The 20041-nt window shown below is 40.1% G+C and overlaps 2 protein-coding genes across 6 annotated transcripts in view; one reads left to right on the top strand and one right to left on the bottom strand.

Moving 5' to 3' along the window:
- acss3 (acyl-CoA synthetase short chain family member 3) overlaps positions 1-2742 on the bottom strand; it is a 47101-nt gene extending 44359 nt beyond the window's left edge. Inside the window, exon 1 of one of the 2 annotated variants that reach the window (XM_002931620.5) lies at positions 2590-2742. The gene's annotated coding sequence lies outside the window, so the exon portion shown is untranslated. The remainder of the gene's footprint in view (positions 1-2589) is intronic. The other variant, XM_031898886.1, reaches the window with a different exon arrangement.
- Positions 2732-20041, top strand: part of lin7a (lin-7 homolog A) — a 57066-nt gene continuing 39756 nt past the window's right edge. The window contains exon 1 of one of the 4 annotated variants that reach the window (NM_001126550.1): positions 2732-2908. Coding sequence is in view for 2 of the 4 variants with exons in the window: in XM_031897612.1 (XP_031753472.1) it covers positions 3354-3399 (46 nt within the window). In the remaining 2 variants the exon portion in view is untranslated. Of the gene's footprint in view, positions 2909-3170; positions 3400-12238; positions 12420-20041 lie in introns of those variants that run through there. The other 3 variants (XM_031897612.1, XM_018091933.2, XM_031897611.1) reach the window with 3 other exon arrangements.

Below are 20041 nucleotides of genomic sequence, written 5' to 3'. Positions count from 1 at the left end.
CACAGTGCATTAGCTGATTGGATAAAAAGGGGACAACACTGGTTGTTCATTTACCACCTGCAGAATCACAGACATCTGTGTCCATAGTCACCAATGTCAGAGCAGTTTCAATTTCAGATCTAGGTATGAGGTAATAGGGTTGATTCACTAAAGTGCGATAAGCGTTATTGCATGCTTTTTTTGTGCTAAAATTGACCCGACCACGATTCGATAAAGTATTAACGCGTTCATTAAATAGCGCGTAACCGAATGCATTAATTTTAAAACATTGCGTTAATTAGTGAATAGAAATAGTATTAACGCATGACTCAAAAATACATATGAAGCGTTAAACGCACTAAATATCGCATTAGTCTATGCGAAAATTAACACCTACTTGGGGGCAGTCGGTAATTATAGAAAAGTACAGTTCATGAGCTTTTGGCAACACAATATGGACTTTGCTGAGGGATTTATTCAAGTATGTGTTGGCCCTAGAGAGATGCATCCTCTAGTTTGCAGGGAAATGGTCATTTTCAGAACAGTAGTTTTCCGGAAGTAATGGCGAATGGCTAATATGGCGTTTTTTCGCATGCGGTGACAATTTGTGCACGCTGCGTTAATAAGTGCGGGTTGTGTCAAATACCCCACGCAAATAGTCTTCGCAACTTAAATAACGCAAACAGCATCACGTCTAAATTAACGCAAGTATCCTTTTAGTGAATTGTGCGAAGCGATTACATCTTTAACGCATGCTATAAATAGCGCTCGTTTTATCGCACTTTAGTGAATCAACCCTAATGTCTTCAAAAAATTGCTAGAATGAACTAATACCATGGTGAACTTCTTAAAAATATATGAACAGTTTTGGTCTTTTATCATACTATAGTTAGGGAAGATGCCATGCGTAGCATGGTGAACATTTTGCATAGCAACCAATCAGAGGTTTACGTTCAAACAAAAGACTAGCGTATTCTACCTGCTGATTTAGCAATTGCTGGGCCTGGAGCAAATTCTATACTTGTTATTAAATACCCCATAGGCTTAACATGGATCAGTCTCTTTGGTTCCCTAGTCATGTGTTCCCTGCTCATTGTGATCGAATGAATGCAGGAAGGCTGTAGTAAAAGGAATCTGTTAAAATTATGCTAAGAGGGTTCTCCAGTACCAGCCATGGGGTTGGACAATTTGGATTGAGCATCACCAAGAAGTTATAGTGAAATCAGACATTGGACAAAGATCCCAATAGATAGTATTAGATCATGTGGCTTCTGTACCCCTTCCCACAGCCGGCAGCCATATGCAACTAAAGACAGAACCTCTTCTCTTAGTTTTCTATGCAAAGCACATGCAAAGGGAGCTGACAAAGGTGTGTATTTATACCAGGTCCCAAGATAGTGCTAGGAATTTTTAAAGAAGTGCTGTGCAGAATTTATATTAGGTGTGCATGGGCTGCTGAAGATTAAAGGCAGAGCAGCCCTATGACAAAATGCTTACATTTTTTCTTATTTATTTCCCTTTTCATTTGTTTTTAAGTTATCTACCATTAAATATGCACCCGCTTCTCGTCCACTTTTAGTTCAGGCAACTATGGGCAGTTTACATAAGAGGTAGAAAAATGCTATGTAAAAGGGACAGTAACACCAAGAAGAAATAAAAAGAAATTTGTATTTGTTATACTTTTACATTTGTAGAAACTCCAAATATTTTTCTTGGCAGCTGCAGTCTTATTTTGCATAAGAAAGGGTCCTGCGTGCATAGAGCTAGGAATGATGTCAACTCCTGAGGGGGAGGAGGACCCCTCTTTAGGGGAAAAAAGAAGGATTATTTAAACCTCCCATTATAGTGCTGCTTCATTCATATACTGCTGCAATAAAACTATCATACTAATAAACTATAAATATCCATGTGAGAGCTGTAGTCCAGCAACATCATAATTGAAGTCTTAATTTAACAATACCTAATAAAACTTTTCCCCAGCATTTCAGAGCTATCCACTGAATGCAAGATGGTTCTCCAATGGGAACCTTGCCAGTTCCCACTGAGGACATTGCTAAAGGTGTTAAAAAAATATCTTTTTTAACTCCTTAACATTACTAAATGTGCCCTTATGCTGTTTAAATGCCGTGCAATATTGTCAAGAAAGAGTGTTCATTGGAGAGCAGTCTTGCATCTGCAGTTAAGTTTGGTATAGCTACTTTGGAGGGTTGGGGACTGCAAATTGGAACATTTTCAGGAAGTTTTATGTTCCCTTTAATGCTTGCAGTTCATTTGGTATATGCAGAAAAGTGACGAAATAGAAAAGAAAGTCACAGTTGTTCTTAGATCTTTGAAAACTTAGAAAAACATAATTTTTTTAATGCCAGAGATTTGCTATTTTACAAACAAGTTAACATAAAAAACAGAAATAAAATGAAATACAGATTTCCCACTACCCCTGACACTTCTTTGCCAACATGGAGTGTAGAAGTTTCTCTTTATATGAAGAGACAAGCCATATTACTCAGTGCTAAGCATACACAAACACAAAATTCAGCTGCAACAATGTATAAGCGTATCTCTCTTGGGTGCATCTGTTTTCCTAGAACAGCAAAAAGAAACAAAACATACCAGAAGTGAATCTGCAGAAGAACCAAGCTGCTAAATGGTGAGGTCTCCTTTCTTAAACAGTCACTCCCCCAGGCTGACTGCCATTGGGAGGGGCAAGAGGGAGAGGCTGGGGAGGAAAAGTTTAACTGGTTAGATAGGAGAAGAGCCCTCTGCACTCTAGGCTGCTGTCTCTTATAGTAGCCGGCAGAGAGGGAGGTGTTTGCATTTTAATATCACCTTGTGTTCATGCAGCATGCCTCCTACAAGGAAATGAAGACTGAGTAAATATTTGCAAAGAAAACAGGAGCATGTGAAGTGAAAATACCGTGCAAGAGCAACAGTAAAGATGATTTCAATGTAGTGGCTGTATGATTTTGCCATTTTCTGCAGGCAGACTCACAGTATCTGCTATCCTTACCAGAGCTGCAAACCAACCCCATGTCACAAGGGAGATAATGATCCACTTCTGACCTTTTTGAGACCTTATTTCTCATTATCATTTTGTGTCAAGAGGAATTCAGACCTAAAAAAAACAGGACTGAATGATTATCTCCCTGATGACATGGGGTTTGTTGGCAGCTCTGCCTTAAGTTCTGAAACTTTTGTGTACCTTTAATGTTTTGATTTATTTTATTAACTTTATTTACAGCACTTCCTCTTTAAGGAATTCTCTGAAAATTCACTAAAACACACAACAGACCAGAGCCACTACCCCGCACACCTCCTCTTAGGGGGAAGTGTTTTAATATGAACTTTTAACTGTAATTTATAACTGTGCGGACTGCATGCAGCAATGCTTTGTGTCGATCAGAGGGAAGCAGAAAGTGGCAAGTAAGTAGAAGCAAACCAAAAGTTACATGTTACCATCTTTTCTCAGTACCAGGCATGGGCAACCCTAGCTGCAAAGTACAACTTTGATTTTATTACCTTTCACTGCTACAGTAAGCAAATTGTTTTCATTAAATGCAAGACAATAAGCTGAAGATATTACTTATATGCATCAAATAGCCTTTGTAATAAGTATATCCAATGCTGATAAAAATATAAAAACGAGCAATACAGCATTTTTGCAGGCAACTATAAAGGGTTGTCAGCAAAACTGCTTTATAATATGTTGATTGTGCATATAAACAGGAGGCAACCTGTCCAGATAGCTTTGCCTTTCTCTCAACTTTGCCTTTGTTCCCCAGTTTGAACTTTGACTATTATTTGCACAACATATTTAAGTGTTTATTTGGCATACTATATAGAGACTATGGGCCTCGTTTGCAAAAAAAATGGGACAAGGTGCAAAAACAGGCACAAAACTTTCTATTATTTTGCACTTTGCTCTTCATGTTGCACCCTGATCTAAAACTTTGTCCCTTCCAAGAATAAAGTACAAAAACAGGCATACAAAAGGCGCAGATGGATGTGCCCCCTAGTATGTCCCTAGATTTTTGATGCCTCAATATAGCCGGCAATAAGTACAGGAATTCCTTAAGTCTGTGTTAGATGCTTTCTGCAACCATCAATGGCACAGATACACTGACAATGGGAGGTTCAGTGCCGCAAATAGGGGTGGGCAGAAAAGGCACGTGCCTAGGACTGAAAACTATAGACCCGTGAGTCTGGCATCAGTGGGCTTTTAGAAGGGATAAGGGATAGGATACTTGAATACATTGCAAATCACAATACTATAAGTTTGTGCCAGCATGGCTTTATGCGTAACAGTTCTTGCCAGACTAATCTAAATAGCCTTTGATGAGGAGGTGAGCAGGAACCTTGACTCTGGAATGGCAGTGGATGTCATCTACTTGGACTTGGACTGCTGAGGTTAGACTGTCAAGGTTGGGGTTGTTTTCTCTGGAAAAAAGGCGCTTGCGAGGGGACATGATTACTCTGTACAAGTACATTAGAAGGGATTATAGACAGATAGGGGGTTCTTTTTTTCTCATAAAAACAATCAGGGCACCAGAGGCAACCCCTTTAGATTAGAGGAACAGAGCTTCCATTTGAAGCAGTGTAGGTGGTTTTTCACCGTGAGGGCAGTGAGGTTGTGGAATGCTCTTCCGAGTGATGTTGTAATGGCAGATTTCTTGAACAAGCATAATATCCAAGGCTATTGAGATGCTAAAATCTGCAATTAGTATTGATGTTGGTTTATGTATGTGAGTGTATAGATAGGTCAGTATATGTTTGTATGTGCTGGGTTCTCTTGGAAGGGCTGAACTTGTTGGAGGGTGATGGGGGTGATGGAGGGGTTAGGATTGAGGGTTGAAGGTGTTCAGGTGCAGACTTTTAAATTAAAAGTTAGGCCATGGGTTGAGTCTAAAAGGAAAAGAGAATACACATTTTGTAGGTGTTTATGCACTGTGCCAATCTAATCTTACTTTGAATTGACAGAATTCCACTTTGACTATGGCTTGCGCTGAACATATTATTGCCTGTTGTCACAAAAACTTTATGGTCCTTCTTATTTCTTGAACTAAACTGATAATCTGCTCCATGTTTGGTCCTTTCATACATAATTGAATTACCAGTATACAACCCCCTTTCTACCCCCTGGTGTTTCCTTTGGTGTTGTTAGCAAGAATCCATTATGCACTTATCTGTGCACTAGTAATCTAATTATCTAATCTAAAGGCTGCACTGGAAGAGCCAAAGCCCATGGCCAGCCCCAATGCTGTTGGTCTGGAAGAAGGATGGGAAACATATTCCCTGTATTTGATCATTCCTTATCAACCCTGAGGCACTCAAGTGTACTTTTTACCTGTGTAGCAACAGCCAGTGGCTATTAGCAGGTAGCAGTCAGGAAGGAGAACAGCCAAAGACGGCCTTTATTACATCCATAGACCTGTTTGCATTTAATTGGATGTCATTTTAGCCTGACCTATTTCCCCAGTTCTTTCCAAAGATTAAAGAAAGAGTGACATAGGTCAAGCAGTAAGAACATGGCCCCATTGCAACCGGAGTCTCCTATGTCCCTCTCCTGCCAACACTTCTGGATAGAGTTCTGGCCAGTGCAAACAGCGCTATATCCAAGAGGCTAGCCACAGGTCTTTGTGCCCTGACACAGACTGCAGAGGCCTGCAGCAATTTGTAAAGACAAGAAAATAGTGTGCAAGGGGCATAAAATGGTCGATTACTGGGTTTTGTGCACATTTTTTCTCTCATGTAAATGAGCCCTGTTAACTGTAAAAATGAACCATGTGAACTGTGAGGTGTAGTAATATTATCCTACTGCATTTGGATGCCATGTATAGCAGGCTGGAGTCATTTGGACAGGTTGATTGAATGGTGCTTAGCTTACATAAACTATGATGGTCTGCAACTACTTGTACATTGGTCTTATATCCTTCTGCAGCTTTTGAAAATACCTGCAAGAGGGATGTCATACTGAAGAAGGTGGCCATCCATGTGTTGGTTAGCTCAGTGGTAGTAGTTTTAGGCATACAGAAAATAATGCATATAGATACACTTAGTTTAAACTGAATCAATTAGATATTATATGGGTAGTCACAGACAAGTTTGCAGAATATCCTTTGGACAACAATTTTAATATCTGCAGGGGCAATAATTCAATGGCATATCTGAGAATTTTTAAGATGATGGCCAAGTGGCGCTTGGTTTCTCAGCTGGCCCAATTTGACTATACTATCCTTTACAAGCTGGGAGAATCTCATACCAATGGTTATGCCCTTTATCACCAGCTAGTGGAGATCTCACAAGGCCCCAGGAGTCATTAAGGGAGAGGAAACTTGCCTTGAGAGGAAACGTCCGCGATTTCAGGAAATCGCGGGGCTGCATATGCCATCCCACCAGCGATTTACATTCAAGCCGGTAGGATGGCATATCAGGGAGATTTGTCACGGGTGACTAATATCCCCATCTGCCACGGCCCTAAGAGATGGGGGTGGAGATTAAACCATTGATCAAAACTCCATGTGTCAATAGCCAATAGCCTCCTTAATCATAGTGAGTGAAATATATATCTTAAAAGTGGGTGACAGTTCCAGCAGAATGACACAGCAGTACAGCAGGTGGTTAATTGGGTGGTGAGGGCCAGAGAGTGTTCTGAGGCAAACATGAAGTACAATATCCAGTGTATTCTGTCCCTCACAGCAACCTGCCCATATGTCAGAATACTACTAGTAAAGCAGAGGACAGCCTCAGTTTTTCCCGAACTATTACTTCAAAAAGTTTAAACCTTTTGTATGTGTGGTTGCTGCTCTGGGGCATGCGGGAGATTTATCACTTCAGTGGTAATATGGCCGGCATGCCATCTTCAGATTTTTGCTGCCCAATGACAAGGCCTTTGTGTCCTGCCCACAATTTTGGATCAGCCACTTAGGAAAGATGAGACCCAACAGTGTACCTATCTAGTAGAGAGAACAGTGTGCAAGCAAGGTGCTGCTAATGCCAGGCATTATCTTCTCTTGCGTCTGATAGTGTTCTTCAGTGCCACCGTCAAGGGGGAATATGTGGTACTATTGTACTGAGAGTGGGGGCCGGGCTGAGTCGCAAAAGTATTAGGCAAAAGAGTAGCTTGATGGGGTCAGGCAGGCGCAAAGACCACTGACTGCCAATGAATTAAAATTCCACTGCAACCAATGAACTGACTGTTTTTTTTTAGCAAATTATTAATTTTAACTAGTATATATGAACTGCTTATTATAGAGTATAATCAGCTGTTTATATTGGGAGCGATTTATTGAATCGAATTGAATTGAATTGAACTTTTTGAACTTTTTCACATTTTGTCACATTACAGCCACAAACATGAATCAATTTTATTGGAATTCCACGTGAAAGACCAATACAAAGTGGTGTACACGTGAGAAGTGGAAGGAAAATCATACATGATTCCAAACATTTTTTACAAATAAATAACTGCAAAGTGGGGTGTGCGTAATTATTCAGCCCCCTGAGTCAACCACCTTTTTCTGCAATTACAGCTGCCAGTCTTTAGGGTATGTCCCTACCAGCTTTGCACATCTAGAGACTGAAATCCTTGCCCATTCTTCTTTGCAAAACAGCTCCAGCTCAGTCAGATTAGATGGACAGCGTTTGTGAACAGCAGTTTTCAGATCTTGCCACAGATTCTCGATTGGATTTAGATCTGGACTTTGACTGGGCCATTCTAACACATGGATATGTTTTGTTTTAAACCATTCCATTGTTGCCCTGGCTTTATGTTTAGGGTCGTTGTCCTGCTGGAAGGTGAACCTCTGCCCCAGTCTCAAGTCTTTTGCAGACTCCAAGAGGTTTTCTTCCAAGATTGCCCTGTATTTGGCTCCATCCATCTTCCCATCAACTCTGACCAGCTTCCCTGTCCCTGCTGAAGAGAAGCCCCCCCCCAGAGCATGATGCTGCCACCACCATATTTGACAGTGGGGATGGTGAGTTCAGAGTGATGTGCAGTGTTAGTTTTCTGCCACACATAGCGTTTTGCATTTTGGACAAAAAGTTCTATTTTGGTCTCATCTGACCAGAGCACCTTCTTCCACATGTTTGCTGTGTCCCCCACATGGCTTGTGGCAAACTGCAAACGGGACTTCTTATGGTTTTCTGTTAACAATGGCTTTCTTCTTGCCACTCTTCCATAAAGGCCAACTTTGTGCAGTGCACGACTAATAGTTGTCCTATGGACAGATTCCCCCACCTGAGCTGTAGATCTCTGCAGCTCCCCCAGAGTCACCATGGGCCTCTTGGCTGCATTTCTGATCAGCGCTCTCCTTGTTCAGCCTGTGAGTTTAGGTGGACGGCCTTGTCTTGGTAGGTTTACAGTTGTGCCATACTCCTTCCATTTCTGAATGATCGGTGGAACAGTGCTCCGTGAGATGTTCAAGGCTTTGGAAATCTTTTTGTAGCCTAAGCCTGCTTTAAATTTCTCCATAACTTTATCCCTGACCTGTCTGGTGTGTTCTTTGGACTTCATGGTGTTGTTGCTCCCAATATTCTCTTAGACAACCTCTGAGGCCGTCACAGAGCAGCTGTATTTGTACTGACATTAGATTACACACAGGTGCACTCTATTTAGTCATTAGCACTCATCAGGCAATGTCTATGGGCAACTGACTGCACTCAGACCAAAGGGGGCTGAATAATTACGCACACCCCACTTTGCAGTTGTTTATTTGTAAAAAATGTTTGGAATCATGTATGATTTTCGTTCCACTTCTCACGTGTACACCACTTTGTATTGGTCTTTCATGTGGAATTCCAATAAAATTAATTCATGTTTGTGGCTGTAATGTAACAAAATGTGGAAAAGATCAAGGGGGCCGAATACTTTTGCAAGCCACTGTATATGAGCGTCTCCTACATAAACTTTTCCGCAGCAGAATGGCTAGTTATTGGGGCCCACAGCAACATCATTGAGGCCCTACGCTTAAGCAATTTCTGTAACGCAAAAACTTGTTACTTTCAAAGAAACTTACATATAAACTCCACTGATCTCCAATTAAAAGACTGAATTAGTAGCATGTTAATTATTTTTAAGAACTACTATGGACTAGCTATTGGGCCCCAAAGCAAGATCGATTCCCTAAACTTATGGAGTTTAACTAACTTATGCAAAAACAAGCAATAGCAATAACAGGCAGAGTAGGGGCAGGAAGGAGTATAGGGTTTAAAGTTAGGGAAAATTCCACTAAGCCCAAATTAACCGGCTGTTTATAATTAGTGCATTAATTAATGTAATTCTTTAGGCTAATGCTACGTGGAGCGTATTATCGGCAAGCCGAGAATATGCCCCACTACTGTAAATTTGGCCTACCTTGTGACTGCACCCAAATGAATGGAAACACAAAACTTTTTGGCAGATATCAGCATTTTTGAGAGTATGGAGCATATTCTTAGCAAGTGTTTTTTGGCTCGCTCCATGTGCTATGTGTGGCATTATTACCAAAATTTTGGTACTGCGTGCTTGTGTTCATGGGGGGCCCATATGAAAAACTTGTTTAGGGCCCTAAAGTTTCTGATGGAGGCTCTGGTGGTCTGCACTTTTTGCACAGCAAAGGGCACAGAGCAAAAAAGAACCTTGTCTTGAGGTAGCACTTTTACCAGAAACAGGAAAAAATCAAACATACTGCAATTATAATATTTATATGATAGATGTTGTGTATAAATGGGCAGGGGAGTAATGGAATACACAATGATTTAAACCTCAAGTCAGCTCTTAATACTCTCACATTGTATAGGAAGAACTGAAGGAGAGGGGCTCACAAGATATTTAAGAATCTTGTTTGGGCTAAAGAGTTCACGCTTCTCACCTTTACCTGTTTTTCTTGCTCCATGTCTGAAATTACATTGAATCCTGTATAACAGTAGCTGTTTCAGTGTGTTAAAGTTGAAACTCTCGTGGCATATATTTGCAGAACATGCTGTACAGTAGAGTCACTGATGCAAGGCCAGACATGCGAGGGAAAGGCCTTAACAAGCGCAAATAATATAAGAAAAAAAGTGTCCTTTTGTGCTTTGCTAGTGTCCATAGCCTCTACCCAGTCATTGGTTATCTATGGTTGTTATCTGCTTATCGTGTGACTGACTTCTCAACAGTAATGTAACATGTATTTATTTAAAGGGCACCTATCATATAAAAATTGTTTCCCAACTGGAGATGGGGGGGGGGGAAACTTATAGATAACGCTGTGCCGACCCCCCACACACAGGGAGGGGGCTTCTGGTTTAGATGGCCATGTTGCAAACCACATATGCACATAATAAGCAACAGGGTTCATAAGGCAGAAGTGCTACCCATTGAGTCAGGAAACCCATTATCCAGAAAGTTCTGAATTGCAGAAAGGTCATCTCCCATAGACTCCATTATAAGCAAATAATACAAATTTTTAAAAATTATTTCCTTTTTCTCTGTAAATATAAAACAGAACCTTGTACTTGATCCTAACTAAGATGTAATTAATCCTTATTGGAGACAAAACAAGCCTATTGGGTTTATTCAATATTTAAATGATTTTTAACAGACTAAAGTTAAGGAGATCCAAATATAGGAAAGATCCCTTATCCGGAATACCCCGGGTCCCGAGCATTCTGGATAACAGGTCCCATACCTGTACTGGTATGGGACTTAACTGGAATGATGTATGTATGTATGATAAATGTAAAGGGGTGCAGTGGGAAAGTTTTAGGAAAGGTTAAGTACCCTTTAAGATTCCTTTGTACCTTTGTTTCAGTATGGGAGTTATAAAAGGCCCTCCCCCAGCTCCCTGCCATGTGGTTATTCTGCTGTTGAGCAGAGCTGCCTTTTGTTAACCACTTCTGTACTAGACAAGATTCAATTCAGTTAATTCCTGTGCATCCAATCCATTTCAGTTTTGCATTATATATAGTTAGTTATTTGTTTTATTATGTTGCTATTGGTGGATTATAACATAGATCAAATCAGGACTGGCTGTAGGGCCGCCTGTAAAATGCGAAAGCAGGCATTTTTGGTGGCCCTACACTCTGCTCCGCTGCATGTGGCTGCACTGAAGCAGATTCTGTAGTATTCAGTATAGGAACATGGACAGCGCAGGAAAGCGGATCCGCTGAAAGAAATGGATCTACGTTTTATGTGACCTTACCCTTATGATTAAGAATTTTATCTGGAGGGTGGAGTATTTCTTCCAGCCCAGAGACCCAGGTGACAACCTTCAGTTCTCCAGTAATAATACAGATGCACAAAGATTGTCTAGCAACTATCATTCCCATAAGTGTTACCTCAGTCATTGTTATAATTACTAACATGTAAATCAAGTTTCTTTAAGAAATCTTGTTTGGGTCAAAAAGTTCTCTTCTCTTCTTTACCTCTATGTCTTTAGATTCAATCGTGTATAACAGTAGCTGTTTCAGTGTGTTTAAGTTGAAACTTCCATGGCACATATTTGCAGAACATGACATGGGGAGGTTGTACTTACGGTCCCCTTTTCTCTTAACCCGCACCCCAGTCTAACCCCCCACAAAACAAAAGACAAACCTGCATTTTCTGGGTGGAAAGGCCGCAGCTTATTTTATTGATAACACAACAAATTTGTAGTCAATGTTTCATTCAATACACTTTACACATAAACATAGGTTACCTAACATTTAGCCGCTGAAGGCTGCATTACAATTCTTACCATTATAATAACTTAACCTTAAATTAACCTTAGACCATTGCCGAAGCCTTTCAAGCCTGTGACTAAGCCTCCACAACCAAACTTTCCCACCTCCTGTGCCTACTATGACTGTTTTCCCCCCAAAGCCTAGCCCCCAGGCCTGCCCCTCCATAAAAGCACCTGTCCCTTAATCTATTTAGCCCCTTTTCGGCTCCCCCTAGGGCAGCCCCACCACGCCTTAAGCTGCGACTAATCAACCAGTTCCCACTTATTACCTACCCCCAAATCCCGTACTCCAGGGCGGGAACGCTGTCTTCTCCCTTCTACTGCCACGAGGTAATGGATGCCTTGTTCCGGTTTCATTTATTTATATGGCCTCTTTCTCCTCCCACCTTATGCTCTGCTACTACCACTCCCAGCATCCTATACACCAGCTTCCTATGGGTCCCTATTCACCCCCCTTGTCATGGCCTCGCTCCGCTCCACCTGTCCCAGGCTCGCTCTTCCGGGCTACTTGCTGTACAGTAGATTCACTGATGCAAGGCCAGATTTTAGAGGAAAGGGCCTTTGCACAAGCACAAATACTACAAGCAGAAAAGTGCCCTTTTGTGCTTTGCTAGTGCCTAGAGCTTGTACGCAGTTATTAGTGATCTTGATTGTAAAAGTTCTGAGGGAGCCAGGCGCAAACAGTCCCTGCTAACCCTCTCCCGGCCCACTCATGCCACTATTTTAAAGCTAGGAGAGGGGACTATGGTACAGAAGATTTTTCAGGTAAGGGTTTTTTTTTAAGTAATTTGGATCACCATACCTTAAGTCTATTTAAAAATAATTAAACATTACATAAACACAATAGGATATCAGGTTTCTAAACAAGAGATCCCATACCTGTCATGTGTCCTTTGTTGTCCATATTCAAACAGAAAGAACCTTTGCCATACTATTACTTTAAAAAGCATATACCTTCCCCAACATTCACCTTACATCATGGCTGCATTCCTCCAGATGCAGAGCTGTCAACGAACCCCATGTCATAAGGGAGATAATGATCCACTCCAGGCCTTTTTGAGACTTAATTTCATGTTATTATTTAGTGTGAAGAGGAATTAAGGCCTAAAACCTAGGACTGGATCTTTATATCCCTCATGACATGGGGTTGGTTGACAGCTCTGCTAATGCTCTATATAAGGGTGGTTTCATATTCCAGGAGCCCTGGTTTTCGTTGTTTCAGTATGGGAGTTAGAAAAGAACCCCATCCCCCCATTCTCTGCCATGTGGTCACTCTGCTACTGACCAGAGCTGCCTTTTGTTAACCATTCCTGTGCTAGACAAGAATTAGTTCAGTCAAATAATATCTGTTTTATTCATTTTAGTGTTGCATTATATATGTATAGTTAATGTATGTATGTATAACTATTTATAAAGCGCCACCAGGGTATGCAGCACTGTACAATCTTACAAAATTACACACAGGGAGTACAAGTGTTATAATAAATAAATACAATAACTATATATAAATGCACAGGGAATAAGTGCCATGTGGTATGAGACACAGTAGGAAGGAGGTCCCTGCCCCATAGAGCTTACAATCTAAGTTGTTATGTTATTTTGTTTAGTTGTGTTGCTATAGGTGGATTATAATATCAGTGATTTAGGGATGCAAATCAGCCAGGAAGCCTCTCCACATAAAATGATTATTTTAGATGACAGATTGCTTGGCCACAAGGTAATTATAGACCTTTGGCTTGGAGCTAGTGTGAGTGACAGGCAAGGTCCAAAGGCCACACCCTCCTGGCCACTTGGCTATTGCTCTGACTTACCTGCTGACTGCCTTGTTCTAACAACTATCAAAGATTTTGTAGTGACAATCATTCCCATCAGCGCTATCTCAGTTCATATAACCAAAATATTCGACAGTGCTGTACTTGAGAAGGGTCTATACTTCATTTATAAATATATATATATATATATACACCTTGAAAAAGGTCCCAAAAGGGACCGAAACGTCGGTTGTACATGCAATTATAATACACTAATATTTGTTTGAACCACAAGACCCTTGGTGCTGGTTGTGTTTGATTTGATTATTATATATATTACATACACATACTGAATAAGGTTTCATCTGTTATGGAAAAAAAACAAAAAATTACTTTACTATATTTTTATCTTTCTGTCCCATTAGTAACATCAAGCATCATTTTTAATGGTTAGATGGCACCACTAAAACTGACTGATACAGGAGCCCTTACACACTTATTGTCACACAACACACAGAGATTGGCAGCAGTGCTGGGACTGCAACTACCCAGTGCCACACCACTTGACCACTCCATGCTTCCACACACCCGGGGGTGAGGGTGAACATTTTCCACATTTACACTCTCCCTTTGTCTCTCAGTGCATTCATGTGACTGGTTTAGTTCACATGGCAGAGCTGCATAAACTAAGGGTTCCATCCAGTAAGTATTGTTCCTCTTGTGGACTGGGGGTGTCGCTGACCATGCTGCACCACCTCCTTCAGACTAACCTGAGCACTGCACACTGTATGCAGAATCCCATAGGATCACGATCCTCACTAAATCTTTCACTGGTACCTGGGTTGCCCGTGCTTACTTGTCTAGCTATCTCTCAACTCGGAGGAGAGCTCCACTTCCCCAACCTGCAATTAGCTAGCCCTCCTCTTTTTCTAGAAGTTTCCTGCAGGAGGGCCTAACCAAGGCCCAGTGTTAGTCATCTAGGGACGAGTGGCATAATCTGTGCAGCAAAAAATTTAATTGCGTGGCCACACGCCACTTTCTTTAACGCGGGCGTCACTTTCTCAGACGCATGCACTGGGCAAAAGGTGGCAGTACAGAGCAGTATTGCTTTGAGAACCAATTACAGATATTGCTAGAGTTCTAGTAAGTGGTTTTAATTGCTTGAATTTGGAGTTATTGGCTGGTGCTCCCACCTTCCTTTTCCCCCTATCCTGTTAGCTGCCCCCTCCCCTGCTTTTCCATGTAACGTAACACTGAGGGATTGTTTGATTAGCCCCCAAAAGGTTGTAATTTGTTGTTCCCATTTCCCTTTCCTTTAAACAGAGCCCCTTTTTTTATTTCTGACCTCTCTTGCTTCAACTTGCAAATGGGTACCCCGCCCCTTTTCTTTTCTATTGTGCTTTATTTTTAATGCTGTTTTACAAATGTAAACAGCTATGACAGTGTTTTTGTCTTTGCTAGAATCGAGAAAAATGTTAAACTAGCACCTACCCACAAGCAGCACATGGATAAAGATATCCAACACCTACCACAACAATGTTTAGGTTTATATATAGCTTTTCTTCTTTGTATAACAACTTGGCGAACTTCAGATCCAAAAAGACAAAAACTCGGTTATGCTATTTACATACTGCCGCAAGTTTGGGGTCTCACTCAGACCCCAAACTTGTGCCAGTATGTAAAGAGCATGAATCCTGCAGCAAAGAACAGGCATGTAAGTTACAGCAGAAGCAAACATAACTCTTGTGCCAATAAGTTTGGCCATGCACGCTGGATCTTTATTTTGTTGCACAGTAAATTACAGCAAAGAATTCCAATTGCCCTAGATTCATTACAGAAGTAGGATGCAGTTCCCCAAACCCTAATGAGTTTTTAGAGACACTGCTCTTCATTTAATTGGAGATGTGGAAATCAATAGCTTATTTTATACTGTGATTACACTTTGCTAGGATTTAATGAGTTGTTCGACTGCAGTGTCACGTAACCAAGACGCTGTTAGTGTGAATTACATTTAATAGTGAGCATCAATTTTTATCGGCCAGAACCCCCTTTCAGTCTCAAAGTAATTGAGTTTTTATCATGGAATGTTTTGTTCTTTGTAGCACACTTTCTGGGTATAAACTGCACTCTGGCCCTTATAGCCATAAAATTGTAAAACATGTCGGTAACATTATGTGGCAGTTTCAATCTATAAATACCAAAAACAAAAATTCATATTTTAGTTCATCAAACATAATCGTCATTATAAACCTTATAATTACAAGTCCTCTAGGTTAATCCGTTGTTAATGCTAATAATTTGGGACCCAATGATCTGAAGAGAAGCAGACATGACGGTATTAGGAGACCCCCCCAACATCCCCCCCCCCGTTTCTTATGGATGAGCCCAGAAGTAAACTCATCAGTTCCTTTCTCACGGCCCAGGCAAACAGGAGCACAGCAGCATCCCTCCCACTATTCCTGTAGGACATGATGATGCTGTTGTTGCAGTGGCGGGGTTGGCTCAACTCTGGTACCAGGGGTAGTTAAAATAGGCAGTTGGTAAGGTGAGTGGGTAACTGGCTAGGCCTGAGGTCTTTAGGGGAGGTGACCTTGGATGGGGGACTTGGGATAGGAGGCAAGACCCAGGCCTGGGCCCCAGATTGGTAGAGTTGTTTACTGCTGTTTAATATTTGTAGTACAAATAGTTATGTTACAGTTAGTTATGATGTTATATTATAACTTATGTTAAATTTCATGATAATAAACACTGTGGCCTTTTTTCCCAACCTTAGTGTCTGGTTACCGTATTTGGAGATTACGGAAGAAATGGGGGTACCGCAAATCTTAACGCTATACTCGCCATGTGTTTGAGCGCAGGTTCGAGCACACCTAAATGCTTTAGAATTCATATTTCATTGCATTTTTAGACACAACATGCTGCATGTTCTTGTGCTTGATGCATGTTCATGTTCTAATAATATAATAGAGGTAAGCATCTTGTGCCTAGAATGCAACAGTGATGGGGGGGAGCTAGGAACCTCATCCTTTAACTGAAGGATGTAGAGAGCGCTGAAATAATTAATTAAAGCGCGGAGGGACTGTGGTTCCTTGCTGGGGCTCAATTCCATCTGGAACATGAAGGGTTAAGTTGGTAGCCATTTGGCGGGAAAGGTTAGACCCCCACACTCACCCCTACCCCTGTTTCCTGTCAGCTCCCAGTGCAGCGTTGCAGCCTTACCTCCTGCTACACACGAAGCGGCATCTCCCTCCCCCTCCCTGTTTAAGCGCATTTAGCTGGCAACCGGTAGGTCAGTAATTTCACTCAACCTAAATGTATATGTCTTCTTTTCAGGCTCGGTTCATGTATTTGTATATGTTTTGATTTGTCACAGCATATGGCGGGTGATAGTCCTTGGCCATTTAATCTCTTGTTGTTTGCTGGTTTCCACATGCCCACTGCGTTCGTAGTGGCTGGCATTTGTTATAAAACAAATGTTTGGTAAAAGTTAGAAATACATGGCAAGGACTATTCTGATGTTGGATTGTTTAATAAAGCTGTGGCCGAACTCCACCCACCAAAACGGTGTCATTGTGTTTTTCTTATGTCAGTTGGGCTCATCGGGGGGGATAGGTGGAAGGAAGGGAATAAAAAAATCCTGACCACACAGTATTTTGAACCACAAATAAAAATCGAAAAGGGCTTTAACAAAAGGATATATAATTACTAAAACTATTATAATAAAACTGGCCTCTTAGTCAATCTGATTTTGTAGTGCTAGGCTCACTAACCCAAAACAACCAGATATCATGGTCAATAGTAAATATCACATTAGAGACGCAACAAAATGTTTAATAAATCTATTTAGTAAAATCTGAACCTCTCATTTCTAGGCAGATGGTCTTTGTGAAAGAATAAGGCTAGAAATGCTGAACTTTATACAATGAATGTGAGCAGAAAGTGAGGTTACATCTGCCATGGTAGCTGATGCTACAGAGCTAATGATTAGCTCTGCTTGAATATGCTCCATTTCTAGGCTCCCTTTTTATGTGACTCTGATTTCATTACTAATGACATTTAGAGGCCCATTTATCAACATTCTTATTTTCATGGCATTAGTGGTTTTTAAAACCACAATTAAACAAACCCACTTTCTCTAAAACCACAAATGACAAGTGACTTCTTAAAGCAGCTTTTCCCCCACGCACATGCGCAAACTTGAAACATTGTTTCACTCACTCAAAAGCCCCACAATGAGGATCAATTTTTATCTAAAACTTTCAAGTGACTCTCTTCTGATTGGTGGATGATTTTTTGGCATTTTGATGCTACAGTTTTGAATAAATGAAAAATGAGGGTGGGCAAAAAATGTAATTTCTCTACGGGAAAGTCATTTTTAATGGATTCAGGCAATTTGATTGCAGAGGCTATGAATATTCTGTGTGTAATATAATCCTAATGATCCTTGTGAATACATATTTATGCATTCTATAAGCTGGTGAAAGAGAGCTGTTAAGCTGTTTATCTTTATGACCTGTTAATATCTTTTCCTGTCTACAGTATACCTTAGTACAGAAATGTTTACTGTTCTGGCTTGTTAAACATTAACTAAAGAGTGTAAGCAATAGGTATGTACTGTTTGTGGCAGTAATTGCTAGTTATATACAGTGTACTCCATATTACCTCAATTCCCCATGAACATAATATGTTGAAATTGCAGTTAGATATTGAAGTGAGTGAATAACTATATTTTTAAATGTTTTAATCCCTACTTTCTTCTTGTTTTTGATTTCAACTACAGGTACAGTATACTATGTCTTATCAAGAAATCCCAGTGCTGTTCCCTGACTATGCTGCAAAATCCACAAGGGAATTTAGAATTACTAGGTTCCTTATTTTATATCATTGTAAGCATTCTGTATATTAAGTCTTATGCCTAATACTGTTACCATACTTCAGCAGTGGTACTGTATTTGTATTTGTGGGATTTTATTTTTGTAGATACGATACCCCTGCTTTGTTTCTATGGCATATAATATATGCAATATACTCTTTGCTCTGGGGGAACAATACACAAAATTGTCAAAGATTTTATTTGTCTGTTATCACAGAATAAATATTTACTGATAGCATTAAGGGGATTATTTATTTATTTTTGAGTTTGTGAATTCAAGTTTGCTTTTCTAAAACTAATAAACTCTCATATCTAACAGTCGCTTATTTATTATTAAGGAAAACCCATTCTAATTAAAAACTTGAATATGTTGATTTTTTTGAGTTTACGAGCTCTAAAAGTTGAAAAGATAAATTTGAGTTTGAGAATATGGCTTGACTTTGCCTATGACAGCTCCCATTGACTTCTATAGAAACACCCAAGCTTTTAGATGGTGAGTTTTTACATTCCAGTTTGTTTTTTTTGCACATTCTAGTTTTCGAACCATAACTTGAATTCATGTTTTTTAAACAAAAAAAATCAAATTCGACTGTTGATAAATCACCCCCTTATCGACCCCTATTATGACCCTGCACTGCCTATCTGCTGACTGTCCCTCTTTCCCTGTCAGATCTGGCACAGTTACTTGTGTTGACCAAATATTTTGTAGGTTATGTGCACCCCAAGCCTTTCTGTAATGCAACCTGGCTACTATAGAAAGGATGGTCAACAAAACATACAGATGAACTATTGCATCGCGGGAACTGATTGCATGCCTAATGAGTAGATTCTTGTACACTGGAACAATTGATTATGTTACTAGTAAAACATACATGCCTCCTCTATACCAGGAGGACTGTTCCAGAGATTATTTATTAAAATTTTTAGAAATATTTAAATTCTGAGAAAAAAAAAAGAAAGTAATTGTGTCAGTTTCAGTTTTGGGATATTTTCTTAAGGGAAAGGAAATAGGGCATATTAACCAAGCTGTAACAAAAGTAACATGTAACATGCAAATATGAACTTTGGGAGATATAAACATAGGAGAATGTCATCATAAACTGAAACAAGGAGAGATGGAATGTGAAAGGGATATCTCTTTATTACTTACCTATTGTGCATCAGTAGTTATTTGGCTCCTGAACTCTTAGTAGGTCTTTGACATAATTTTTTTTCTAATGGACCAAAGCCCCAGTGTAATGCTAGGACAATATCCCAAATGGATCCTAACAAACAACAGGTATGTCTGTATTATGCCTGTTTAGAGAACCTGTTTGCTGCCTTGTACAACTTTTAAGTTACAATTTTATGGCAAGGGTGGATTTAATGATAAATGTGTTTTAAATGGGAACCAAAAGTCTCTCATTATTATAAAAACTGAAGGCAAAATGGTAAAATATTTTTTGAGAATCTGTCTAATGTTAACAATCATTATTTCAGTGGATGAAATAAAAGCATGATAGAGTAATACTTTGCCCTTGTTACTGTCCCCTTGCCCCTATGCTCATGTAATCCCAGTTACATAAAAGGACACAAAAAGAGCCATCAACATTAGCAATGCATTTCATCTGCACATTAATTAAGAGTGTGATAGCTGGCACTACAAAACACCTTATCTGTGCAATTCTAATTCTGTACATCATCAGCTACAAACCCTGGTCAGTTATTAAAAGGGCATTACTGATAGTCCCACAAATAAGCAGTAAATCAGACCATCTTCATAG

This window comes from Xenopus tropicalis, chromosome 3 (genome assembly GCF_000004195.4).
Source record: "Xenopus tropicalis strain Nigerian chromosome 3, UCB_Xtro_10.0, whole genome shotgun sequence".
Classification (NCBI taxonomy): Eukaryota; Metazoa; Chordata; class Amphibia; order Anura; family Pipidae; genus Xenopus; species Xenopus tropicalis.
This window is presented reverse-complemented; position numbering and strand designations above follow the sequence as displayed.